The sequence below is a fragment of the Geotrypetes seraphini genome, chromosome 1, assembly GCF_902459505.1.
Source record: "Geotrypetes seraphini chromosome 1, aGeoSer1.1, whole genome shotgun sequence".
Classification (NCBI taxonomy): Eukaryota; Metazoa; Chordata; class Amphibia; order Gymnophiona; family Dermophiidae; genus Geotrypetes; species Geotrypetes seraphini.
In genome coordinates, this window is record NC_047084.1 from 309,222,570 (window position 1) to 309,250,375 (window position 27,806).

Sequence of the window (27,806 nt, forward strand, 5' to 3'; positions counted from 1 at the left end):
CCTTGCATTTCTTAACATTAAATTTTAGCTGCCAAATTTCAGACCATTCTTCAAGCTTCGCCAGATCTTTTTTCATGTTATTCACACCATCCGGCGTGTCTACTCTATTGCAGATTTTGGTATCATCCACAAAGAGGCAAATAAAGAATCATATAATTCGCTCACTATCATAGAAATAAGGACCAAAATAAGGAAAAAGTATAGGAAAAAAGAAAGACATGGGATTTACTGTATAGAATTGTTTTGGCTACTCAATTAATTGGGAATAAGTATAACAAAAAACTGATGAAAGGTATTTGTATGCAACAGATTATTATCACCAGTCTACCCAATAAATTATTGCTTTGAAATTTCTTCAGTGCTCAGAGATTTCTTGAATATTGAGACCTCCATGTGAATTATCATCCACCATTAGGAGTCTTTTTTTCTCAATCATAGCACATCTTTCGTTTGTTATTTAGAATACAGTTAAATCACATCTTCACTAATTTCAAATATCTTGCATGCTGTTTAATAATACTTTGTAGAGACCAAGGTGTGTGAACTAAAACGTCCCTTTGGTTTAGAATGTTTTCTACACGGGTTCTCTGAAGCAGCAACTTGCGAAATGCATCAGAACCATGAAGCTAAGTAAAACTTACTATTATTAAACAGCATGCAAGATATTTAAAATTAGTGGAGATGTGATTTAACTGTACTGTAAATCAGTGTTCTTCAACCACCGGTCCATGGACCAGTGCCGGTCCATGGACCAGTGCTGGTCCACAGAAATTTCCTGCCGGTCCACAGGGCCAGCACGTACATCAGGCCCAAAGCAATGTTCTTCAACCGCTGGTCCACGGTGCGATCGATGCGGCATTATCTTCGAGCCAGCTCCCTCTTCCTAACTGATTCAGTGTACAAAGCCACAGGCAGTGGCTCCTATGGGCATCCTGTGCCTGAACCGGAAGCCTTCTCTCTGACGTTGCAACATCAGATGAGGCATGGGACGTGCAAGGTGCAATTAGTACTATTATGGAGGCGGGGTCTGGCCCACGACTTAGCCCCGTGTTCTTCAACCGCCGGTCCACGGACCAATGCCGGTCCACAGATTAATTCTTTTATTTCTGCCGGTCCATAGGTGTAAAAAGGTTGAAAAACACTGCTCTAAATAACAAACAAAAGATATGCTATGACTGAGAAAAAAAGACTCCTAATGGTGGATGATAATTCACACGGAGGTCTCAATATTCAAGAAATCTCTGAGCATTGAAGAAATGTCAAAATAGTCATTTATTGGGTAGACTGGTGATAATAATCTGTTGCATAGAATTATTATGGGCCACAGTTCCTAGATGAAAAGAGGGGAGGGGTTGGATTGGGCAAATCATTATTGTGGCAAGGTTTGGACATGAACTGATGATTGGTGGTATGAGCAAGTAAATATCGCCATCCTATTTTGTGAATGAGAATGGGAAATATACTGCAAATCTTGGCTGCGAGAAGGAATGTTTGAAGGACGGTTAATAAGAAAGGGAGAATCCTACAAATGAGGTATAGGCACAGAAGCCTCTGACACATCAAAGATGCATAAGTGATGGATGAGAAGATTGGGGTTAATAGGCACAAGGTGAGGTGGGGTGGAGTTGGATGAGGGAGATGATGGGAAAGTAGGGACTTAGTCTAGATACAGGTATATGTGATAGGGGAGTGAAAATTTGGACATTGTAATCCATTAGGATGGATGCAAAAAGAGGTTCTCAAGCCTGTGATTGGATAGAAGGATCATAGGAGAAGAATCAATGCAAGATGGGGAAGGTTTTAAAAAAAATGGGGAAGCAAGTCTAGTTTCAAGGATTGTATGCAATATGGGTTTATCCATTAAAAGATATAATGTCTTAAAAACACTGCAGGACAAGGGGTCATCAGTGGTTTCCTTGCAGGAGATTCACATTATGGGCCATTAAAATGTAATGTTAAACAATGGTGGGTAAGGAAGGAACTGTATATGGGAAAAGAAAGCAGGACCTTAAATGGAGATTTCTTTTCATACAAGAGAAATGCCATTTGGAGGCCTATTGCTCCAGGTAGCATTTATGGTTCCAATAACTATGACCTCCTTTTTTTTACAAATTTTTCAAGACCATAAACAGATGGAGACTTCAACTGTGTACTGGATATTGAGATGGGATCTTGAAGGCATCAAGGGCAATGCCATGCCAAACAAGCAGACTAATAAATTTGTGTGCCAGGTATGATTTATTAAATGTCTGGAGGATTCTCTATCCATCCAAAAGAGACTATATTAATCTCTCACAACTCAAGCACATGCTACTGACATGTTTGCGAGAGCGGCAGAGGATAAGATTGACCCAATAAAGATGTCTAATCATGTTATGGTATGGAGAGACAAACAATAGAGGGTGGGAAAAGAGGATTGGTCAGGGAATGGTCAAGCAGTGGTGGTTTCTCTTATGTTTGTATGAGAACGTATGTTTTTGGTAGTTCTTAAGGTTGATGTGAGGAAGTCTGAGAGGTGCCCTATTTTAGAAAAATGGTTGGTGGTCTACATCATAAGGCATATGGGGACAGACTTAAAGATGTATGTTTTGGAGGAAAGGCAGGAGGGGGAGATATGGAGGAAGGGAGAACAAAAGGTAAGGGAGAACCGGCATGGCTTACCAGACAGGTGAAGGAAGCCATAAAAGAAAAGAAGGACTCTTTCAAAAAATGGAAACACATCAAAACGACCGAAGCATGGAAAAAACATAAAGACGAACAGAAGAAATGTCACAAGGCAGTGAGGGATGCCAAAAAGGACTATGAAGAAAAAATAGCGCAAGAGGCCAAGAACTTCAAGCCCTTCTTTAGATACGTGAAAGGGAAAAAACCCGCAAAAGAGGCGGTGGGACCCCTGGACGACCAGGGAAGAAAAGGGTACATTAAGGAAGATAAACAAATTGCGGACAAACTAAATTCCTTCTTTGCGTCTGTCTTTACGGAGGAGGATACTGCAAAAATACCAGAGGCAATGAAAGTGTTTAATGGAGTAATAGAAGACAGCCTCACCACAGTTGAAGTGGAGTTGGACCAGATATACTACCAGATCGACAAACTTAAAAGTGACAAATCCCCTGGACCGGATGGAATTCATCCGAGAGTCTTAAAAGAATTGAAGATTGAAATCGGAGAGTTATTGCAAAAACTCACCAATCTGACAATCAGAACTGGACAGATACCAGATGACTGGAAGATAGCGAATGTCACGCCAATTTTCAAAAAAGGATCGAGAGGAGAACCGGGCAACTACAGACCAGTGAGCCTTACGTCTGTCCCTGGAAAGATGGTTGAAGCACTGATCAAGGATAGTATAGTCCGGCACCTAGATACACACGACTTGCTGAAACCCAGTCAACATGGGTTCAGGAAAGGGAAATCATGTTTAACGAATTTGCTTCAATTTTTTGAGACCGTGAACAAGCAAATTGATAGTGGAATGCCGGTGGACATAATTTATTTGGACTTCCAGAAAGCATTCGACAAAGTTCCGCATGAAAGACTTCTCAGGAAACTACAAAGCCATGGAATAGAGGGAGATATACAAAGGTGGATAGGCAAATGGCTGGAAAACAGGAAGCAGAGAGTGGGCATAAATGGGAAGTTCTCAGACTGGGAGAAAGTGACTAGTGGTGTGCCCCAGGGCTCGGTACTTGGGCCGATTCTATTTAATATATATATCAATGACCTGGAAGGCGGAATATCCAGTGAGATCATTAAGTTTGCAGACGACACAAAGCTATGCCGGGAAATCAGATCGCAGGAAGATAGCGAGGAACTCCAGAGCGACTTGTATCAGCTAGAGAAATGGGCAGAGCAATGGCAGATGAAGTTCAACGTGGAGAAATGCAAAGTAATGCATTTAGGTAGTAAGAATAAGGAACACGAGTATAGAATGTCAGGAGCAACTCTGGGTAAGAGCGAACAAGAAAAGGACCTGGGTGTACTGATAGATAGGACCCTGAAGCCGTCGGCACAATGTGCGGCAGCGGCAAAGAAAGCAAACAGAATGTTGGGCATGATAAAGAAAGGAATCACGAGTAGATCGGAGAAAGTCATAATGCCGCTTTATAGAGCAATGGTCAGACCACACTTGGAATACTGTGTACAACATTGGTCTCCCAACCTAAAGAAGGATATAAAACTGCTGGAGAGGGTGCAGAGACGAGCAACGAAACTAATAAGAGGTATGGAGAAATTGGAATATGAGGAACGACTCAAGAAACTAGGATTGTTCTCCCTTGAGAAGAGGAGGCTGCGAGGGGACATGATAGAGACGTTCAAAATACTGAAAGACATCGATAAAATAGAGCAGAAAAACAAATTATTTACATTGTCCAATGTGACACGGACAAGAGGACATGGTTTGAAGCTAAGGGGTGACAAGTCCAGGACAAATGTCAGGAAGTTCTGCTTTACGCAGCGAGTGGTGGACGCATGGAATGCTCTTCCACAGGAGGTTATTAAGGAATCCACTGTGCTAGGATTCAAAGGCAAATTAGATGCACATCTCCTTATGAGAGGCATAGAGGGATATGGGTGATTAGAACAATCAGGTGTATACCTGACTGGGCCTCCGCGTGTGCGGATCGCCGGACTCGATGGACCATGGGTCTGATCCGGAGATGGCAATTCTTATGTTCTTAGATGTTTAAATACCTATGTGACATAAATACGCATGAGGCGAGTCTCTTTCAATTGAAAGGAAACTCCAGAGTGAGAGGGCATGGAAGTTAAGAGGTGATAGGCTTAGGAGTAATCTAAGGAAATACTTTTTTACAAAAAGAGTAGTAAATGCATGGAATAGTCTCCCGGTAGAGGTGGTGGAGATAAAGACTGTGTCTGAATCCAAGAAAGTGTGGGACCTCTTGGGAGAGGAGGAGATAGTGAATGCTGCGGATGGGCAGACTGGGCGGGCAATTTAGCCTTTATCTGCCATCATTTTTTTATGTTTCTAGTATACACACATAAAGCATACTTAATTTATTTGGGGGCTCATTTTCAAAGCACTTAGATGCACAAAGTTCTATAGTAACCTGTGGCATTTTGTGTGTCTAAGTGCTTTGAAAATGAACCCCTAAATCAACAGCATATACCCTCTCATAGCTGACGCATATCTTGTGAAAACCATGGCAAAGGAACTTCATCTAATTACCTTGTCTGTCAGCATTGCCCATAAGCCTGCTTTTTGAGATTTCACTTTAATTAAACTATTTTGAAAGTTCTGTTTTTATTCAGGAACCTTTTTTTAAAATTAATTTGGAACTTGCTTTAACGGATACAACTAACGGTTTGAATGCAGCTGTTATAAATGTAGCAGACTGTATTGTTTTGTCAGTTCTGCTATCATTTTTTAAATGTAATAACATACATCATAAGAATAACTTAGCCCTTACCTGCTAATTCTTTCCTTTAGTCCCTCCAGCCAGGGATCTCAAAGTCTCTCCTTGAGGGCTGCAATCCAGTCGGGTTTTCAGGATTTCCCCACTGAATATGCATTGAAAGCAGTGCATGCACATAGATCTCATGCATATTCAGTGGGGAAACCCTGAAAACCTGACTGCATTGTGGCCCTCAAGGAGGGACTTTGAGACCCCTGCTCCAGACAGGTGATTATGCATGTCTACCAGTAGGTGGAGACCGAGAACTTCAGACTTAGAACATAAGAATTGCCATACTGGGACAGACCTAAGGTCCATCATGTCCAGTATCCTGTTTCCAACAGTGGCCAACCCGGATTCCAAGTAGTACAACAGGTTTTATGCTGCTTATCCTAGGAATAAAAAGTGGATTTCCCCAAGCCATCTCAATAATGGCCTATGGACTTCTCTTTTAGGAAATTATCCAAAACATTTTTAAACCCCACTAAGCTAACTGATTTCACCCCTTCTGGAACAACCTAAAGTATATCTAACCTATGCAGATCCCAGAGAGCCAGTATTTCAATAACAAAGCAGGAAGTAATCAATCTCAAATTGTCCCCCTCTGTGTTCAGCCCTGCAAATAACTCAGCCACAGCGGTCTGCTGCAGTGCTGTCAATCAAAATCTTCATATTATAAATATATATATATATACACACACACATATATATATATATATACACACACACACACACACATATATATATATATATATATATATATATATATATATATATACACACACACACACACACACACACACACACATGGAGGACAGGTAATGAGGGACTAAAGGAAAGTAAATTAGCAGGTAAGGCCTAATTTCTCCTTCCTATCATTCACTCTGGACTGCTCCAGACTGATGGGAAATACCAAAGCAATAACCGTCATGATTGAGTCCTCAAAAGTCCTGCAGACAAAAAAACATGCTCCAAAATCTGTGTCCTGATAAGTCTGAACAATCACCCAATAATGCTGTTTTTAACGGACCTAGGAACTTTTCTTTCTAGTTTTTGGGGGAAGGTTGAGCTTTTCCATCAGCTGGTTGTTTTGTCCCTGACGCAACTGATTCTGGTGAAACATGGCCATGTCAGGCACTTTTTGAATCCTGGGAGATTATCTAATAAAGACTGTGCTTCTTATTATGGTCTGCTTTTCTTCTCTCTTCCATGTTGGATTTAGTAGACCTTATTGCTTTCTTACCCCTAACAGAATATGCCTCGAGTACTGGAGGCACCGGCCTTCATTGCAGAATATATGCCGATTCAATGGTTTCTTTTATCTACCAAGCAAACAATGCCTTTGAAGCCAGTTCACAGCATTCAGGACCACCAAACAGCATGAAAAGTCAGTCAGACCGTCAAATTCTTCTGTTTTCTGACATCTAGCTGGAATAATTGCCATTGCTCCTCATTCCCTATGCCAAAATCACCTTTGGAGGAGAGGAGGGAACTGGACAGAAAACCACCTTGTCTATGGAAAAAAAATCCATGAATGGTTTTTTAAATGATAAGACTTGAAGCAATAGCCATCAAGGACTGTTTTCAGGGTTAAGTACATAAGAATTACTGTCCATCAAGCCCAATATTCTATTTCCAACCGTGGCCAAGCTAGGTCACAAGTACCTGACAGGATCCCAAAAGAGTAAAACAGATTTTATACTGCTTGCCCCAGAAATAAGCAGTGGATTTTCCCAAGGTCATCTTAATAATGGCTTATAGACATTTAGAAAACTGTCCAAACCTTTTCTAAACTCCGCTAAGCTAACTGCCTTTACCTCATTCTCTGGAAACAATTTAAATCAGAGTTTAATTATAATGTTGAATGAAGAAATATTTGTTTTAAAATTTGCTATTTAGTAGCTTCATTGCATATCCCCTAGTCCTTGTATTTTTGGAAAGAGTAAACAAGCAATTCACATCTACCTGTTCCACTCCAATCAGTATTTATAGACCTCTATCATGTTTCCCCTAAGCCATCGTCTTCCAAGCTGAAGAGCCCAAGACTTTTTAGCCTTATCTGTACTTTGTCTAATTCTTTTTTTGAGATGCGGTGACCACAATTGCCCACAATATTCCAGGTGTGGTCGTACCATGGAGCAATACAAAGGCATTATAATATTCTCAGGTCAAATGGGAGCTTAACCAATGCTGTGAGATATAGATACCCAGGAGGTAAATGAGCTTCGCCCCTTTCAGAAACCTCTGCACATCTGGGTGTGCGCATTATCTCTGAAGCAGGCCAGTGCTGCCATCTAATCCTTGAGAGAGGCCAAGGCTAATCCCTTATCCAATCCTTTCTGCAAGAGCTCCAAAATATCCGCTATTGAAGAATTCAAAGAAACCACCTGATGCTTTTCATACCAGCCCTCAAAAATATACCGGACTCACACACAACCAAGGGAAGTGGATCTTCTTCATGATTTGAGCATCATCAAAATAACTCTGCCCAAAAACCTTACTCACGCAATCGTGCCATTTCAAGAGGCAAGCTGCAAGAAAAAATGGAGATGTCTGACAAGTGGACAAGCCAGAGGACTCCTTGTCACCAGTTGTATTAAATCTCTGTACCAGGTCTTCTGGGTTAATCTGGGGCCACCAACACCACCCTGTGACCCTCAATCCTCTGAATGATGTGACCGAGAGGCCTCTGTTGAATGACAGCATCTATGGCCTCTGCCTTCGATTCCTTCTGTTGACTGAAGAACTTGTGCACCTTTGCATTCTCCATGGATGTCATTAAGACCCTAAGTTGAGGCCAACCAAAACTGGGTTTTTCAGTTTTGGCTGAAACCAAAACTGCCACTAAAACCAGGCACTTGGTTTTAGCTGAAATCAAAAGCAGAGATTAGAGTCTGGTTGAGTGAATGTGAACCACTGAAGAGATGGACACATTTAATACTAGAGTAACACTAGAACACTTATTTGCAATTTGCATACAAACTTGAGTATTGCCAATAAATTCAAGCAAATGAATATTATAAGCCAAAAAAAATAGTTTTTCTACGTTTTTGCCAAGCAAGCTGGAGGCTGAAGCAAGGTACAGTGCTCTCCCTAGGGCCTTTTAGCCAGGCGGTCTGCCTGGGTAATTTAGATGACTGCCCAGCTAAATTCTGCTGCTGCCGCTGCTGCTCAACATTTAAAAAAAAAAAAAAAAAAAGCCGGCTTGGAGATTTCACGCCTTAGCCCGTCGCGAACTTATGCTCCAGGGCTCTAACGTGTGTGTGCTGGCTTCCCTTCTCTTCCCTCTGAAACCGAAGTTATGTCCGGGGAGGGGGGGGAAGAGAAGGGAAGCCAGCACGCACATGTTAGAGCCCCGAAGCATGCGTTCGCTACAGGCTAAGGCGGGGGACAGGTCAGTGAAGCTTACCATTTGCTCTTCTTGCTGCCGGGTCCTGCCTACTTTCAGTTTCCATGAAGGCGGGACCCGGCAGCATTTCTCCCAATCGATTGTGATCTTGGGCCGATCAGCCTTCCTCTCCGACGGCAGAATTGACGTCGGGGAGAGGAAAGCTGGTCGGCCCAAAGCAGGGAGAGCTTGGGGTGGCGGCAGCAGCTTTGGAGCCTGTTCCCAAATGGCAGCGGCATTGGCAGTGGCTTGGGGAAGGGCAAGGAGAAATAAAGAAAGAGGGCAGGCAGGGAGACAGAAGGAAAGAAGAGAAACAGAAAAAAAGGAAGGGGGCATGAAGAGAGAAAGAAAGAAAGGGCAGGAAGAGAGGAAGAAAAAGTTGGGGGGAGGGGAATGAGGTCAGGAGGAGAGGAAGCATACAGCACATTACCTGGAGCCTTTTCCACACTCTCGTATCTTCATGCTTAGATTACTGCAATCTATTTCTAACAGGTCTCCTGCTGAACTGCCTCTCCTCCCTGCAATCTGTACAAAACTCTGCTACACAACTTATCTTCTGCTAACCTTGCTACACTCACTTCACCCCTCTCCTCAAATCACTTTACTGTCTCCATATCTGCCTTTGCATACAGTTCAAACTCCTATTACTAACCTACAAGTGTTTTTTGGTCTGCAGCCCCTCAGTATCTTTCCTCTCTTCTCTTCTCTCTCCTTATACATCTCCCCGAGAACTCCGATTCCTCAGACAAGTTGCTTTTTTCTGTACCCATCTCCTCCACTTCCAGTTCCAGACTTTGTTCCTTTCAGCTCACTGCCCTGTATGCTTGGAATAAACTGAGTCCGTCCATCACACCCCCTTATTCAAAAGTAGGCTGAAACTCACCTTTTTGAGACAGCCTTCAACTAATAACTCTACTCTCCTCTGCCCACTGCTCACCACCCTAGCCTGCAGTTTAACCTTCCTCTCTAACTATAACCTGGTATCCTGTTTAGATTGTAAGTTCACTCAAGCAAGGGCCGTGTCCTTTGTGACTCTGTACAGCACTGCGTATGTTATATTACATTACATTAGTGATTTATATTCCGCTTGTACCTTGCGGTTCTAAGCGGATTACATTAGAAGATGGCTGGTCATTTCCAGGCGATGACAATACAATACTTTACATTACTTTACAAATTTTGCATACCTTACTTTACATGACTTTTTGTACTTAACTTTACGTAGTGTTACATTCCTTTACTTTACATTACCTTACAGTACTTACATAACTTTACATTACATTATTTTACATAGCATAACTTTACATTACCTTACAGTACTTACATAACTTTACCTTACGTTATTTTACAGATCATAACTTTACATTACAGAGAGCTAGATTCTGTTTATAGGTGGAGGTATTGGTCATTTTGAGATATTTGGTGGTTTCAATGTTTCCGGGTATGTATTGATGTATCGTCATAGTGACTTTATAAGATGTTGCCTGAGGGGAGGAATTGCAGGGAAGGTGCGGAGGGGATAGGAGATGAGGGGAGATTATGTTGTTGGTATGTGTTTTTTGAATAGTATGGTTTTGATATCTTTTCAAAATGCTTTATAGTCAGTGGTTATGGTCAGCAGTTTGGAGATAGTGGGGTCAATTTTCGCCACCTGTGTAGCAAGTAGGTTGTCGTATAGTTTTTTGCGTCTGGTGCCTTTGAGTGGAGGGTAGGTGAACGGGATCTGGGTTCTCCTTATTCTGGGTGAAAGGTTTCGGTGTAGGCGGCTGTTTAGGTAGATAGGTGCAGTTCCGTTTAGTACTTTGAATAGTAGACAGTATAGTTTGAATTGTGTTCTTGCTCGTATCGGTAGCCAGTGAGAGTCTAGATAGGCATTGGTGATGTGATCATGTTTTCCTAGCGAATAGATGAGTCTGAGAGCTGTGTTCTGTACTGTCTGTAGTTGTTTAATCATGTAGGTGGGACAAGGTAGATAAAGGATGTTGCAGTAGTCTACAAGTCCTAGCACTAGTGATTGGACTATGATCCTGTATTGTGCTTTGCCAAAAAATTTTCTTATTTTCCGCAGGTTGCGCATGGTGAAGAAAGCTTTTTGGATAGTTTTGTTGGTGTGTATCTGCATTGTGCAGCACCTGTCTATCGATACTCCCAGAATTTTAAGCGCGGGCTGTATTGGGTATTTGATTGCATTTGCCACCAATTCAGTTAAGGTTGGTTCTTTGTCTTTTTCTAGCAGAAGGAATTTGGTTTTATCCGTGTTCAACTTCAGTTTGTGGTTTGTCATCCATGTTTCTACGGTTTCCAATATTGTTTTCAGGCGTCCTGATGAGTTGGGGTCTTGAATGTTGAAGGGGAGAAGGATTGTTATGTCCTCTGCATAGCTGAATGATACTATATTTAGGGTGTCTAGGATTGTGCCTAGGGAGGATACGAAGAGATTGAAAAGTATGGGCGATAATGGAGATCCTTGCGGTACTCCGCAGGGGTTTGACCAAGGGTCCGATATTAGATCTTTTGACTTTACTTTATAAGTTCTAGTTTTAAGGAATCCTTGGAACCAGTTGAGCACCCTACCTGAGATCCCTATGGCATCTAGTATCTGGAGTAGAATGGAGTGGTCTACTAGGTCGAAAGCTGCTGAGAGATCTAGTTGGATGATTAGTATTCTGTTTCCTTTACTGAGGTGCTGTCGGGCTATATCCATTAGAGATACAAGCAGTGTCTCTGTGCTGTGGTTTTTTCTGAATCCTGATTGTGATGGATGAAGTATGTTGTGGTCTTCTAGGTAGTTGGAGAGATATTGAGCTACGAGACCTTCTATTAGTTTGACATATAATGGGATTGAGGCGATGGGTCGGTAGTTGGCTGGGTTATTGGTTGGGGCTTTGAGGTCTTTCGGTATTGGGGTGATAATTATCTCGCCTAGTTCTGATGGGAACTGTCCATCAGTGAGGGTAGATTGTATCCAGTTCATGAGGCTGGCTTTGAACTTGATGGATGGGGTTGTTAGCAGGTACGATGGGCAGTTATTCAGATCACATGATTTTTGACTGTATTTGTTGTATAGTCGGTTCAAGTCGGTCCATTGTACTTTAGGGAAGTTAGACCAAGTTCTGTCTGCTACTAAAGCTTCATCCATTGTTGGGTTTATTAAAATCTCATCGGTAGCGGTCTTGAAATTATAGTAGTACTAGTAGTAGAATTCTGCACAAGAAAATTACAAATAAAGTGTACAAAATTTTGCAGAATTTTCAAATATTGTATGCAGAATTTTTTATTTTTTTGTGTGGAGAATTCCCCCAGGAGTAAACACTATCTACCTTTGTTGCCTGAACACTGCTTTGACACGTGTCTCTCTTCTGCTTTCTTAATTCTCTTCCAAGCATCTCCTCCTCTCTTGACATTTCTTCTTTTTTTGTGTCCACCATCCATCTTTCCTCTATGTTCCTATCTATCCGGTCTAGTGTCTCCACCCTGTGTCCCTATCCCTATGTCCATCAATGCCCAGTACCTCTTCTGTGTCTCATGCCTCTCTCTTCCCCTTCTTCTGTCCCATACCCAGAGCCCAGCATATCTCCCCCCTTCCCCCACATACAGTTTGGCATCTCTCTCTCTTTCTTCCTCCATCAATATACCCTGCAGGGTACAGTCTCTCTCTCTTTTTCTTTCCTCCAATCACCCTCAGGCCCAATCTTTCTCTCTTTTCTCTCCATCTATCCCCTTGGCCAAAGTAGCTCTCATCCTTCCTTTCATCCCCTGGTCTTTCTGGATCCTTTATTGCTACTCCCTCCCATCCCCATCCTACTTTTTGGAAGGGATCTTTGTCCTCTCATATCTGGACAATTGGCTGATCCAGGCACTAATCCATGAATTCCCTTTTAGGAAAGTGATAGGGCCCATGCTGGGGTGATGCAGTTCTTGGAGTCCTTGAGATGAGTGATAAACCTATCCAAGAGCATTTTCAAGCTCTCACACATTTTGGAATATCTGGGAGTCTGGTTCAATATTCAGCAGGGCCACATCGTCCTTCTAGTGGCCAGAATTCAGAAGATTCAGAATCAAATCTGGACTCTTCTGGGCCAAGGCCAAGGATCATTTACAGGTGTTGGGGTTCATGGCAGCAATATTGGAAGTGGTGCAGTGGGCAAGAGCTCATACAAGGCCTTTTCAGGAGGTGCTGTTATTTCACTAATTTCCACAGCACCAGGACATGGAAGAAAGGTTAGCACATTGAGGTCAGGTACGCAGCAGACTATGCTGGTGATACACATGTCCAACTTGGATAAGAGAAGGAGCTTGGAACTATCAGAGTGGATATTCCTAATTAAATATGTGAGCCTCAGTGGGACAAGTGGCTCAGGGCTGATGGTTGAAGGAGGGCCATCAACTGTCTAGAAACCAGAGTTCACTTGGCCCTGCTTTCCTTTCAGACACTGCTGAAGGGCAGGGTGAAATAAATAATGTACAACAATGTAACAGCCCCTACTTATGTGAATTGTCAAGGTGCGGCAAAGAGTCGCTCTGTGGCATTAGAAGCAGCTCTGCTCATGGCTTGCGCAGAGCTTCACTTGGCAGATCTGTCTATGGTTCATGTAGCTGGAATGGAGATTGTGTAGGCCGAGCTGCTGCCATGATGACCATTACTGGAAAACATCTGTGGAGCTGTTGCCAACCCAAAAGGGAGTGCATAAAGCTGAAAGTGCTGCCCCAAAACAGTGAACTGAATGAATCTCTGGTGATCCTGTTGGATCGAGATATGGAGATAAGCCTCTGTAAGGTCTAGAGAAGTGAGAAACTCAACCTTATGCATTGCTACAATCACTGACTTAAGTTGTTTCACATGAAACTTGGGCACCTTAAGGGCCTGATTTATCTTCTTGAGATCCAGGATAGGATGAAAGGTATGCCCCTTTTCTGGAACAACAAAGTAGATGAATTAACTTTCTGTGCCCCTTTCGGCAACAGAAGCTGAAACCACAGGTTGAAGCTGAATCAGTCTTTACAGAGTCACCCTGATAGCCCCTACCTTTCACCTGGACTGACAGGGAGACTCTAAAAAGGCATCTGGCAGTAGCTGTGAGAACACCAAAGCATACCTCTTGCAAACAATTTTGAGAACCCACTGATCCAAGATAATCTGGACACACTTCCAAAATACAAAACAAAACACTGTAAGGGCTTTCTGAAACCCACTGAAGAGACAGGGACCACACAAGCCTACCTGACCAGCAGAGCATGCACAGGCTATCCATGTCTACCACCTGCTGGAGACTGAAAAATACTTGTTCTCTGGAATCTGCACAGGCTAGATATAGGTTCTCTCAGAAGTCTGAAATTCTCAGTCTCTACCTGGTGGTAGGAACGCAAAACCCACCTGTTTTGACTGGTTTGGAAGGGAAGATAAGGAATTATAAATTTACTGTGACTCTGTATTTGTATTTTATTCACTGTGACACAACGATGAGCAATATGAAACAAGTATATAACAATAAAACTGAAATGAATAAAGAAAAATATCATACCTTATGATCTTTGAGAAACACACTATCCAAATGCTTTCCATGAACATCAAACAAATCTGCCTGTATTAAGACACAGAAGTCTGAAGAAGCTGGGTATAACAATTTCAGAATATAAAAGTTTTCAATATAATTGAATTCAACACTGTGTAAACAAGCACAATCTTTCCTCCCTTAATATGGATTAAGTTGTAATACAGAGCTCCCCAAAAAAATAAGAATTATTATTTAGCAACTAGCTGACATCCTGGAGGCTCATTATCCACCTCCCCTTTACCACAGCAGCTCTGACAAAAAGTGGTATTTCCATGTTAGGAAGCATGTGTGCTGATACACACTCCATTGTCTGTAGACAGAACAGACATCACTGCCAGCTAAGCATATTGGAGTTCAACAAGGTGCCCATTTTAACACATGGAAAAAAGCTGCATAAAATTATTCCCATTATAAAGAGTGGGCCTGCTTTTATGCAATCTGCATGGAGATATTCCAAGAATTGTGAAGTATGCAAGTATCTGATAAAATATGTGAGCACATGCACCTTTTAAAAACAGATGTAAATTTCTGCATGCCAATTTGCATAGTACCAGAGCTCATTCTGGATGCCTATTTTACAAAGGCTTATAGGTGTCCATGTTACCTTTATAAAGCCAGCTTAAAATATGTATCTAAAACGAAAGATTAGGTTCTTACCTTTGCTAATCTTCTTTCTTGTAAATCCACACTTTATTCAGGGCCAGTGAGTTATTTCCTTCCACCCACCAGGATCTGTAGGAAGCCTCAAACTTCATAGGCTTTTACCTCATCACTGAGTTTGTACCCCTGCTCATCAGTCAGTCTTAAAGCAGCCAGGAACATCTGTACAAGATAATAATAAGAGAGAGAGGAACGGGGGAAACTTCCCGGCAATCAAATTAATTATGCTCATATAAACAAATGCAACAACAGCAACAATGAAAAACGAAATAGCAGGTTATAAAACTTTGGAAACCTGAATGACAAAACAGTGCTATAGGGAGACACAGCCTGCACTGTCAGAAAGGGGCGCCTGAACTAGGGACCCCTCCAAATTAAGGGCTAAACCCAGTCTGATGGCACTCTTATAAAGGCAGGTCAGAAAACAGAAATCCAGCTTACCAGTACTTGTAAGGCAGACAATTGGCGAATCAGCAAGTCCTGGAATAAAGTGTGGATTTACAAGAAAGAAGATTAGCAAAGGTAAGAACCTAATCTTTCATTCTTGTACAATCCCACTTTATTCCAGGACCAGTGGAACGTAACAGAGCAGTCCATTCAAGGTGGGACTGATGAGCCTGCTGTCAAAACAGAGGCACCAAAAGCAGCATCCTGTTTGGCCACATCGATCTTGTAGAACAGGGATGCAAATGTCGGTCCTTGAGGGCTGCAATCCAGTTGGGTTTTCAGGATTTCCCTAATGAATATGCATGAGATCTATTTGCATGCACTGCTTTCATTGTTTGTTAATAGATCTCAGTAAGCAAAACAAAAAAATTGACCCGAAGATTCCACAGAGGAAAAAAGTCCAAGAGAAACCAAAGAAACACTGTGGAGAGACGATGTTCCTGAAATGGACTTTATTAAAAATGCATAAATATGTAGTAATCCACATAAACACCTTAAGGACCTAGTCCACTGGGAACACTGGACCCAACACGGTCCATGTTTCGACAAACGAGTCTTCCTCAGGGGTCCTAAAAAATGATGGTGTAACAATGTAATAATGGGTATAATAACAACTTGTGCATTGCTGAATCATGTGGTACCATGCAGCAGTGTGGCATTGTACAAAAGTACTATAGATGTTACATGTGACTGGTGGTGTATGAGACATAAAAAAGAGAACTGTGAAAGAATTGAAGGAATGAGAGCTGTGAAAGAGTGGAATCAAAAGTGATAAATATGAAGTTGAGAAGTGCTAGTGTGTATACTCTTGCTTGGAGATGATTAAATATAGAGAAAGAGAAGAAATAAAATACATACCCTGCTAGTCCTAGGGTGAAAGATACGTGGAAAGGCTAAACAATCCAAAAGTGCTACAATTAAAAATTAAAATAATTTAATAAACTCATAAAAACCTTGTAAAACAATAAAAATACACCAATATGATAGTAGAATGTAAGACTCATATGTAGAACACATGTATATGAAAGACACCAAAAGCAGCATCCTGCTTGGCCACCACATCGATCCTGTAGAACAGGAGTGTCAAATGTTGGTCCTTGAGGGCCTTGGGTTTTCAGGATTTCCCCAATGAATATGCATGAGATCTATTAGCATACAATGAAAGCAGTGCATGCAAATAGATCTCATGCATGTTCATTGGGGTAATCCTGAAAACCTGACTGGATTGTGGCCCTCGAGGACCGACATTTGACACCCCTGCTGTAGAACTTGGTGAATGTATGTAAGGAGGACCAAGTAATGGCCCTGCAAATCTCATTCAAAGAAACAGCCAACGGACTTTGCCCAAGAGGAGGAAACCCATCTGGTTAAATGAAACCACACCCCGAGGGAGGCTTATTTCCGGCTCCCACATAAGCCGCGGAAATGGCCATCTTAGAAGCTGGCTTCCCACTATGGGCAGGACCCGCCAAAACAAACAGGTGGTCAGAGAGGCGAAACTCGTTGGTGACCTCCAGATACCACAAAAAACATCTGCGCACATCCAAGGACCACAACACCCGGTCCTGCTCCCTCAAACCAGAGGAAGTAAAAGCAAGAAGCCGGACTTCCTGATTCACATGGAAAGCGAAAACCACTTTTGGAAGAAGGGCAGAACAGTACACAGCATCACAGCAGAATTCATAATACGCAGAAATGGATACCTGCAGTAGAGAACCTGAAGATCTGAAACCTTGCGGGCTGACGTAATAGCCACCAGGAAGACCATCTCAATCGTGAGATCTATCAGAGATGCCTCTTCTAGAGGCTCATAAAGGGTACGCGCCAGAGAGCGGAGAACCAGATTAAGGTTCCAGGTTGGACATGGAAGGCACAAGGGAGGCCTTAGCTGCAATGTGCCCCGCAGAAAATGAACCACATCTGGATGAACTGCCAATGAGCCCCTCAAGGAAGGAAGGACCATACACGAAAGACAAGCAATCTGTACCCTGAGCGAAGCTACTGCTAGACCTTTCTTCAGGCCATCCCTGCAGAAAATCCAGGACCCGAGGAATCGATGGAGAGAAGGGTTCACCTGTCGCAGGGCGCACCAGGCCTAGTAACACCTCCAAGCCTTTGCATAGGCTGCCACTGTGGACTTCAGTTTGCTGTGAAGCAACGTGGCAATCATCGCCGAAGAATAGCCCCGTGCAGTTAAGGCTGCATGCTCGAGCCACGCCATAAGACCAAAGCAGTCCGGATCCTGCATCATAATCGGACCGTGTGTGACAAGGCGAGAATGACTCTGCTGAAGTCGAACCAAGTCGGCATACCGCGGCTACCTCGGCCACTTGGGTGCTACCAGGATCACCGGCCCCTCATGGGCCGCTATCCGTCTCAACAGATGGCCTATCAAGGGCCTCGGAGGGAAGATATAAAGAAGACCCATCCGGGGCCAGGACTGAACCAGAGCATCCAGGCCTTCGCTGCCTGCCTCTCGAAGAGGAGTGAAGAACTGATCGGCCTTCTTGTTGGCCGCACTCGCCATGAAGTTGAACGTGGGGCACCCCCATTGATTCACTATGCAAGCAAATGTTGTTCAAAAGAGTGACCACTCTCCGGGGTCCCGTGTCTGATGACTGAGAAAGTCTGCTTGAATGTTGTCCACTCCTGCTATGTGCACTGCAGACAGTGCCACAAGGTGTCTCTCTGCCCACCAAAAGAGCAGCTGAGCCTCCACGCCCAGAGAGGGACTCTTTGTGCCCCCCCAACGATTGACGTAAGCCACTGCCGTGGCATTCTCCGAGAACACACAGATGGCTTGATGATGGAGATGACCCTAGAAGTGGAGAAGGGCCAGCCTAACTACCCACAGTTCCAAGCAATTGATTGTCCCATTTGCGCTCTGAGGGCGTCCGCCGGTCTTGAACAGGGACAGTCATGCACACTGCTCCCCAGCCTTTGAGATTCAAATCTACCGACAAGATCACCCAGTCCGAGATCTGGAGTGGCAGTGGGAGAGAGAGAGTGGGAGAGAGGATGCAACCACCATGCTAGACTGTTGCACGCCATCGTCCAGGGCAGGGGTGCATGTAGCGGGACCTAGTGTGGATTCCAGCGCAAAAGCAGAGCATCTGCAGCAGTTGCAGATGGGCTCTGGCCTAAGAAACCATATGGATCGTTACCACCATGGTCCCCAGAACCTGGACATTCTGCCAAGCGTGGGAACTGGGCCAGAAAGTCCTTGATAATCTGTTATATCTTCTCCTGACAGGACACAGGTAGAAACACTGTGTTCTGACCTATGTGAAATCGAACTCCAGGTAGTCCAAATCCCTTTTTTAAGACCCCCCACTAAGACTCTTCTGAAGTTGATCACCCAGCCCAGATGTTGCAGCAACATCATCACCTGACAGACAGCCTGATGCCCCTCGGACAGTGAGGGAGTTCTAACTAACCAGTCGTCCAGATATGGGTGAACCAGGACACCCAGGGTGCGGAGATTGGCCACCACTATTACTTTGGTGAAGGTCCGGGGTGCTGCAGTGCTGCAAACTGAAAATGCTGCCTCAAAACATGGAATTGCAGATACTTCCAGTGGTCCAGGAAAATGGGAATGTGGAGATACACCTCCATCAGATCCAGGGAGGCTAGAAACTCCCCAGGCGCCACCGATGCAATCATTGAGCGCACTGTTTCCATGGGAAATTGAGGGACTTTCAGGGCTGCATTGACCGCCTTGAGGTCCAGAATTGGTCTTCAATCGTCGGATCCTTTCTTTGGAATGATGAAGTATATTGAGTATCTCCCCAAGCCTGAGTCTCGCTCTGGCACGAGTTCAACTGCCGCAATATCTAAAAGTCTATGGACTGTAGCCTGCACCCGAACCACCTTCTCGGGGAGGCCCGCAGGAGAATCCAGAAAATATTCAAGTCAGAGGACAGAGAAACTCAAATTTGTAGCCATCTCCAAGAAACCCCAGAATCCAGCGGTCAGAGATGATGGCCTTCCATTCCGCCAGAAAGGCCGACAACCGCCCCCCCCCCCCCCCACCTTGATGCGCAGAGGAGGAGACCTCGTCCTGGCATCAGAACTGTTTCTTAGAGAAAGCCGCCAGCTGACTTGCCCTGGACTGCAGATGACGAGACCCGCCGAAGCACAGTCTGGCAGAAGAAGAGGACCGTTGCCCTGTAGCAGGACTTGAGTATAGACAAGAATGCCAGAAGGGATGAAAATTAGAACGCCCAGAATTCCTAGAAGGGTGGGACCTGCTCCCAGGCAATGCCTTGGGTTTATAATCTTGAACACTGGCCATAAGATCATCCAGACCCTGACTGAAAAGGAGCTGACCCTTGAAGGGCAACCGGCTCAATGTAGCTTTAGAAGATGAATCACCAGACCACTGCCAAATCCAGAGCATTCATAAGAACATGCCTGCACCGGATCAGACCTTGGGTCCATCTAGTCCGGCGATCCGCACACGCGGAGGTCTAGCCAGGCCTACCCTGGCGAATACCTTAGTTATTCGTATCCCTCAATGTGGTTTTCAAGAAGATGAGCATCCAACTTGCCCTTAAAACCTTGAATGGTGGTTTCCCCCACAACCTCTTCCGGGAGAGCGTTCCAGGCGTTCACCACGCGTTGTGTGAAGCAGAACTTTCTGACATTTGTCCTGGCCCTGTCTCCCCTCGGCTTCAGTCCATGACCTCTTGTCCATGTCGCCTTTGACATTGTGAATAAAGTTGTTCCCTGCTCTATTTTGTCGAATGCTTTCAGTATTTTAAAAGTCTCTATCAGATCCCCTCGCAGTCTCCTCTTCTCGAGAGTGAATAATCCTAGTTTTCTGAAGCGATCCTTGTAGCTCAAGTTCTCCATATCTTTTACAAGCTTCGTTGCTCGCCTCTGCACCCTCTCCAGTAGTACTATATCCTTTATTAGGTAGGGGGACCAATGTTGGACACAGTATTCCAAGTGTGGTCTTACCATCGCTCTGTAAAGCGGCATTATGACATCCTCAGATCTACTTTTGATACCCTTCTTGATCATGCCCAACATCCTGTTTGCTTTTTTTGCCACTGCTGCGCATTGAGCTGACGGCTTCAGGGTCCTGTCTATCAATACCACCAGGTCCTTTTCTTGTACGCTTTTTCCCAAAGTTACATCAAACAAGGTATACTAGTGCTCCTTGTTTTTCCTTCCCAGGTGCATCACTTTACATTTTTCTACATTAAACTTCATTTGCCACGTTTCTGCCCATTTCTCTAGTTGTCTCAAATCTCTCTGGAGTTCCTCGTTGTCCGTCTATGACCTGATTGCCCTACACAGCTTTGTGTCATCAGCAAACTTGATGATTTCACTGGTTGTTTCGTCTTCCAGGTCATTTATGAAAATATTGAATAAGATGGGCCCAAGAACCGAACCTTGAGGTACTCCGCTAGTTACTTTCTCCCAGTCCGAGAACTTCCCTTTTACGCTCACCCTCTGTCTTCTGTCTTCCAGTCAAGCTTAGCAAAAACTCAAGATGTCGTACAAGGCATCAGCTACGTAATCCACTCCGGAGATGAGAAAATCCAAATCACAAAGCACTACAGTGTCAGGATCATGATGCAGCTTGGAATGGTATGCCCGAGCCATGAAAGAGGAAGACGCCGCCGCTTTAACACCAGCCGCAGCCGAATCAAACAGATGCTTAAGGATAAAATCCATGCGTCGGTCCTGAACATCCTTCAGGATAACCCCCTCCCCATCTTTGGGAAGGGATGTGCGCTTGGTGACCTGTGCGCCACCGCAGAATCCACCTTTGGGGAAGTAAAGCGCTTGGTAAAGCCATCCGCCATAGGATAAAGCCGTGCCATTGCTCAAACACATTTCAAGGGACCCTCAAGAGTCTCCCAGATATCTGTAAGAATCCGCACAACATCAGGATGATCAGGAAAAGAGGCAGATTGTGGCCTCTGGTCACTCATGAGGGAACATTCAGCAGTGACCAGCTGTTTCGTCTGCAACTTCAATTCAGAGATTAAATCCTTTGCTTGCCCTGGATTGGTAGCATGGAATATTGCTACTCCTTGGGTTTTGGCCAGGTACTAGTGACCTGGATTGGCCACCGTGAGAACGGGCTACTTGGCTTGATGGACCATTGGTCTGACCAAGTAAGATTATTCTTATGTTCTTACAGGGTCCCCTGATGCCATTTTCATGGGTGTCAGGGCAGAAGGCACTTAAAGATCCTCCCTGGAGGTCAAAGGCACAGCATCCGGACAAACCTCACCCCCCCTTGCGGGCCGCAGCACACGTGGAACAGCTAACCACTGCAAATGAAGCATGAATCCATCCCACCCTGCTCTGGGGAGGCCATCTATGAGGTTTTCTTACAAAAACAAAGCCAGGAATTATGAAAAATAACTTTAAATTCAAATCGGGAAAAATCCAAGATGGCTGCCATGGGTGCCGATTTTGATCAAAAATAGCCTGGGAAAATCACAGGAACCTCCAAAAACAGTGATTTTGGGATTTTAGAGGTGGGGAGGGGTCAGATATGCAGGGAACCCCCTTTTTAAGACCCCCCCAATACTGCTGATTTAGGTTGTTAGCCTTACTCACTGTGACGTACTGAATGGGAGAAACTACAGGCAGAGCTGAAACAGCTCACAAGGAGATCCTCTGCCTCAATGAACTTAGAAACTGGATTTCAAGTCTTCTGGCTGCCCCACTAGCTTGATCACCATGGCTGGAGACCTCCGTTAACCTTGGACACGTTACACAAATGCCTGGTGGAGGAATGCAGTCTGGCTCCAATCCTGGTTGTGTCTCCACAGAACCACTCAGCCTGCGCTCCACCCACTAGCAGATGAACCTGGGGTGAGCAAGCACTCAAAGAAATGGTCCCTGAGCCCCGATCTGATGTGCAGGCTATCCAGGGGGCTTACTGTTAAGCATGAACCCCCCTCCCCCCCGAAGCAGATGTTCTCCAATGGTCTGCGATCTCCTGTAGTCAAGGATGTCCCCGCAAAGAGCCTCCAGAGCATGAGGGTGAAAACCGTGAATGAAAAATACTGAAATATCACAAAATTAAACACGAGCAGAAAAGATAAACTCCTACAGCCTGGCTTGTATAAATAGAGACTGGTGAGTAGGGGAGAATGCTTAGTGTTGAGGTATGAGGGAGAGGGGAAAAAACACCTTTGAAGTTTGAAGCTTCCTACAGAGCTTGGTAGGTGGAGGGAAATAACCCACTAGTCCTGAAATAAAGTGGGATTGTACAAGAATTAATATCTATCTATCTATATATCTATCATATAATTACTATATATGTATATATAGACAGATGCTTGAACAGAGACACCTGATTACCTGCAGTGCTGACCTCCACTCCTGTTTCCAGAAGAATAAAATTGGTGCTACATGCAGCAGAGAAACCTTACTCCTTGCAGAATTCTGCACAACTGCTCAGTACAGAATTTACAAAGAATTCTGCGCAGATCTGTCAAGTCTTCCACAGATCATTTCCTACACTTCTCTCTCCTTCCTGCTCCTAACCAGATGGACCCCCCTTGGCAGGTTTTGCCTCTCTCCAACCCCCCTCCCCCCATCCTGTGTTGATCCAGCAGCTGGATGACAGAGGCAGAGCTGTGAACAGGTTGCTTGCGCCGGCCACACCAGAGCATTTCCTCTGCCGCGTCGTTAAGTCTACAGGAAGTGATATCACAGCAGCCTGGCAAGCAGCCTGTTCACAGCACTGCCTCTGCCAGCCAGCCACCGCTGCTGCTTTGGGAGGGCCTGTGGGTAGGGGAGATACCAGATCCAGATGGTGGGTGGGTGGAGGGGGGCGTGGAGGTGAAGTGAGAGGTGTATATGTGAGAAAGGCCAGACTGTCTATAAATGTCAAAATGTACAGCGCTGCATACGCCTTTCAGTGCTATGTAAGTGAAAAGTAGTAGTAGTAGGGAAGGGAGGAGGAGGGAAGATGGATGATGGATGTAGGGAGGAAGAGGGGAGAGAGATAGTGACTCAGACCAGAAAGGAGGGTGGGAAGGGAGGAAGAGAATCTTGGCTAGTGAAGAGAGTGAGTGGGGAGGGGATTCAGGATGCAATCAAGAGAGGTGCTGGAGGGTGGGTGGGGTGAGGGGACATAAATGCTGAACCTGCAAGTGGTTTTGGGGGAAGGGTAGAGAGAGGAAAAGAGAGTGACCCAGACCAGAAAGGGAAGAAACCAGTGAAGAGAGGGAGAGAGAGATGCTCGACCATGCAGCGGGGCCAAGGAGGGGATTCAGGGTGCTAGTGAGTGAGGGGTGGGATTTAGAGGGAGAAAGAACGACATACAGTCAAACCTTGGTTTGCGAGTGTTTTGCAAGACGAGTAAAACTTTCTCGCAAAACTTGTCTCGCAAACCGAGTGTTGACTCGATTTGCAAGCATCTCCCTTCTCCCCCGAGAACCGGCATCGCTCCCCCCTGCTCGCAAAGGCCCCCCGCTCGAACCGGCACCTCCCCCCCGCGCGAACTGGCACCCCCACCCGAACAATTTGAAACTTACCCCCCGTCTGGCACCGGCACGCAGCCCACAGGATGTGCCGGTGCCACTTGAAGAACTTCCTGCCTCTGCTGGGCCTTGAGCATGCATCTGCGCATGCTCAAGGCCTTCTAATTGTCCCTCTCGCTGAGATTCTAGGCGAGAGGGAGAATTAGAAGGCCTTGAGCATGCGCAGATGTATGCTCAAGGCCCAGCAGAGGCAGGAAGTTCTTCAAGCGGCACCGGCACGTCCTTTGGGCTGCGTGCTGGTGCCAGATGGGGGGTAAGTTTCAAGTTGTTTGGGCGGGGGGTTTCCGGTTTACATGGGGGGGGGCTTTGCGAGCGGGGGGGGGGGGGGAGCAGCGCCGCTGACCTCGGGGGAGGGGAGGAACGTATCAAGCGAGTTTCCATTATTTCCTATGGGGAAACTCGCTTTGATATACAAGTATTTTGGTTTACGAGCATGCTTCTGGAACGAAGTATGCTCATAAACCAAGGTTCCACTGTATTAGGTTCTTACCTCAGTAATCTGGGTTCTGCTAGGATATACAGAAGTCCATATTTTTGCTGTTAATTCCCATTTCCCATGAATTGCAGAAGGATATCTCTTTAAGAACTTGAGAACTCCTCCCCTTTTGCAGTGGAGCACAGCATCCCCCTCAGTTGGTACCAAAGCAATTGAACTTCACTGAAACAAAAGAAAAGAGAAGAGGAGGCACAGGGAGGTTCCCTGACAAGAAACACATTCTGATCTGTTCTGAACTTAGAAATAGAACAATCATCAATAAACATTTAACATGTAAACAAACAACAACAAACACTCTCATGAGTAACTCAGATTCAACCTGCTAAGGGTAACAAGCAGGAGCTATGGGACCCTCCCCCCCAAGAATGGAGAGAAAGGGAAGCCACCAGTATCTGAAATACATCTGTTCTTTATCTTAGGTATAATAGCAGAGGGTCTGAAATGGACACTGGCAATGTCTGAGGTAGAAATCAGGAGAATCAAAACAAGTCCACACAGGGCGGGTTGTATGGACTCCAGTGTATCCTAACAGAACCCAGATTACTGAGGTATGAACCTAATCTGTCATTCTGTTGTGGGTACACAGAAGTCCATACTTGAGCTGACATACCAAAGCAGTGCCATACATCTAGGAAAGGACAGATGAACCTGCCTGCAGTACCAAGGACCCAAAAGTGGCATTCTCTTGAGCCACATCTACTCTGTAGAACTTAGTAAAAGTGTGAAGAGTAGCCCAAATCGCAGCTCTGCAGATTTCATCAGGCAAAATGACCTGGGATTCTGACCAGGAAGTCGCTACACCTCTGGTGGAATGGGAAAGAGATGGCTGTTTCCCTGCAGAAATGTAGGAAGAAGAAATCGCTGTCCAGATCCATCTGGCAATGGTAGCCTTGGAGGCTGGTTTGCTCTGTCTTGAGTGACTGGTCAGTACAAAAAGATGATCAGAAAGTCTGGAGTCATTAGTCCATTCCAGGTAGATGAATAGGAAGGCCCTGTGCATATCCAGCTTGCGTAAAAGTTTGTCCTGTTTGGAAGAACCTGTAGGCTGAAAGGCGGGCAGAGAGTCTGATTAACAAGGAAGATGGAAACCACTTTCAAAAGAACGGAAGGAACTGTGCACAGAGGAACACCAGACTCTGTGAAACGGAGAAATGGCTCCCTGCAGGAGAGGGCCTGCAATTTTAAGATCCTTCTTGTTGAGACTATGGCAACCAGAAACACTGTCTAGCAGAGAAGCCTCCGAAAGAGGCTCATATGGAGCATGGGCCAAGCTCTTCAAGACAACATCGAGGTCCCAAGATGGGAACAGTCTGTGCAACAAGGGTCTCAGCCCAAGAGCCCCCCTCAAAAACTGAGTGACATCTGGGAGAGAAGCCAGAGACCAACAACCACTCCAAGCCCGAAAGCATGAGATGCCAGCTATCTGCACTTTGAGGGACAAAATCGAATGTCCCTTTTTGAAGTCAGCTTGCAGGAAGGCAAGGATCACCGGAAATGGAGATCTCTTTGTTCCACTTGTTCCTTGGCATACCATGACTGGAAGGTCTTCCACGTCTTAGCATAGGCTGCAACAATCACAGGCTTTTTAGCCCTAAAGAGAGTCATAAACACAACCTCTGAAAATTCCTTTCAAATCAAGACTGCACACTCAAGAGCCATGCTGTAAGACCAAAGCATTCCGGCTTCTCCATTGGAATTGGGCCTTGACTGAGAAGCCCCAGATGAACAGGCAACTTCAGGGGTCTGTCTCTCTGTAGACACACCAGGTCCACAACCAAGATCTTCAGGGCCAGTCTAGTGTCACCAAAATCACTAGACCCCGATGGGTGGCTACCCTGCAGATGATGTGACCCACCATGGCACACTGGGGAAACACACGTAGAAGCAGATCTGTTGGCCAAGGTTGGACCAGGACAGTCAGCCCTGCACTTCCCCGCTCAACTCTGCGACTGTAGACGCGGTCTGCTTTTGTATTCTTGGTTGTGGTCCTGAGATCCATGCCTGGTTTGCCCCAAGTCTGGACTAAGAGGGAAAACACCTTCTTAGACAAAAGCCACTCTCCTGGGTCCAGGGTCTATTGGCTGAGCAAGTCAGCTTGGACATTCTCTACTTCTGTCATATGGGCTGCTGAGAGGGCCTACAAGTGAAGTTTCATCCATTGGAATAGCTTCTGAGCCTCCAAGTGGACGGCTGCACTTCTGGTGCCCCCCTCCCAGGTCTGTTTACATAAGCCATCGCAGTGGTGTTGTCCAAAAACACCCTGACTGCTTTCCCTGTTAGGAAAGACTTCAACTGTAGTAAGGCCAACCAAATGGTTCTCACTTCAAGACGATTCATGGACCATTTGCTCTCTGACAGGGACCACTTGCCCTGGAGAAGACAATTGCAGTAGAGGGTCACCCAGCCGCTGAGGCTGGTGCCAGTTATGAGGGTCACCATCACCTTGGTAAAAGTATGGGGAGCCATGGCCAAACCAAAAGGCAGCACCACAAACTGGAAGTGGTGCTGAAGCATGTGAAATCTCAGATACTTCCTGTGAGCCAGAAAGATGGGGATGTGAAGATATGCCTCTGATAAATCCAAAGAGGCAAAGAAATCTCCAGGAGCCAATGCCAACTTGGGTCTCTTCCATTTGTAATTTTGTATCCCTGAAAGTTCTTTTCTCTTCCCATTATACTAGAGAATGACACGGTGGCGGTTTACCCGCGGCCACCGCATTTTAGCCGCGGGTCACCCGCCGAAAACGGGGAAGAAAACTAGCAGTCGCTGAGGCGACGGGGACAAGGCCATTCACCGCCCGCGGGGCGGTGAATGGTCTTGTCCCCGCAGTGAGGCATGAAGGATCGCGCGGTCCCCGCAGCTCACACCCGCCTGCCCAATCGATTCTAGTGTTTAGCCAGCTCTCTCCCTTCTCCTCACCTTAGTTTGTAGATTTTCTTTTTCGGCGACCCGCACGCTATCAGAGAGCCGCGCACCCGCTGCTGCTCAGTTTCAATCTTCTGCTCTGACGCAACCGGAAACAGGAAGTTGCAGCAGAGCAGAAGATTGAACACTGAGCAGTCGCGCGTGCGCGGCTCTTTGGGAAAGCGTGCAGGTCGCCGAAAAAGAAAACCTATAAACTAAGGTGAGGAGAAGGGAGAGAGCTGGCTAAACACTAGGATCGATTGGGCAGGCAGGTAGTGGCTGCGGGGACCGTGCGATCGCTAGTGTTCCCGGCTCAAATTGGAAGGAGGGAGTGAAAGGGAAAAGGATTCTGGGACAAGGGGATGAAGTCGGAAAGAAAAACCCACAGCAGGAAAGAAAGGGAAGGACTGGCAGGTGAGC

General features: G+C 45.3%; 1 protein-coding gene across 6 annotated transcripts in view; it reads right to left on the reverse strand.

Moving 5' to 3' along the window:
- Positions 1–27,806, reverse strand: part of ZGRF1 (zinc finger GRF-type containing 1) — a 57,335-nt gene that overhangs the window by 13,775 nt on the left and 15,754 nt on the right. For 5 of the 6 annotated variants that reach the window (XM_033955708.1, XM_033955670.1, XM_033955660.1 and 2 more), the window contains one exon: positions 14,328–14,387. In XM_033955708.1, coding sequence (XP_033811599.1) covers positions 14,328–14,387 — 60 coding nt within the window. Of the gene's footprint in view, positions 1–14,327; positions 14,417–27,806 lie in introns of all 6 variants that reach the window. The other variant, XM_033955698.1, reaches the window with a different exon arrangement.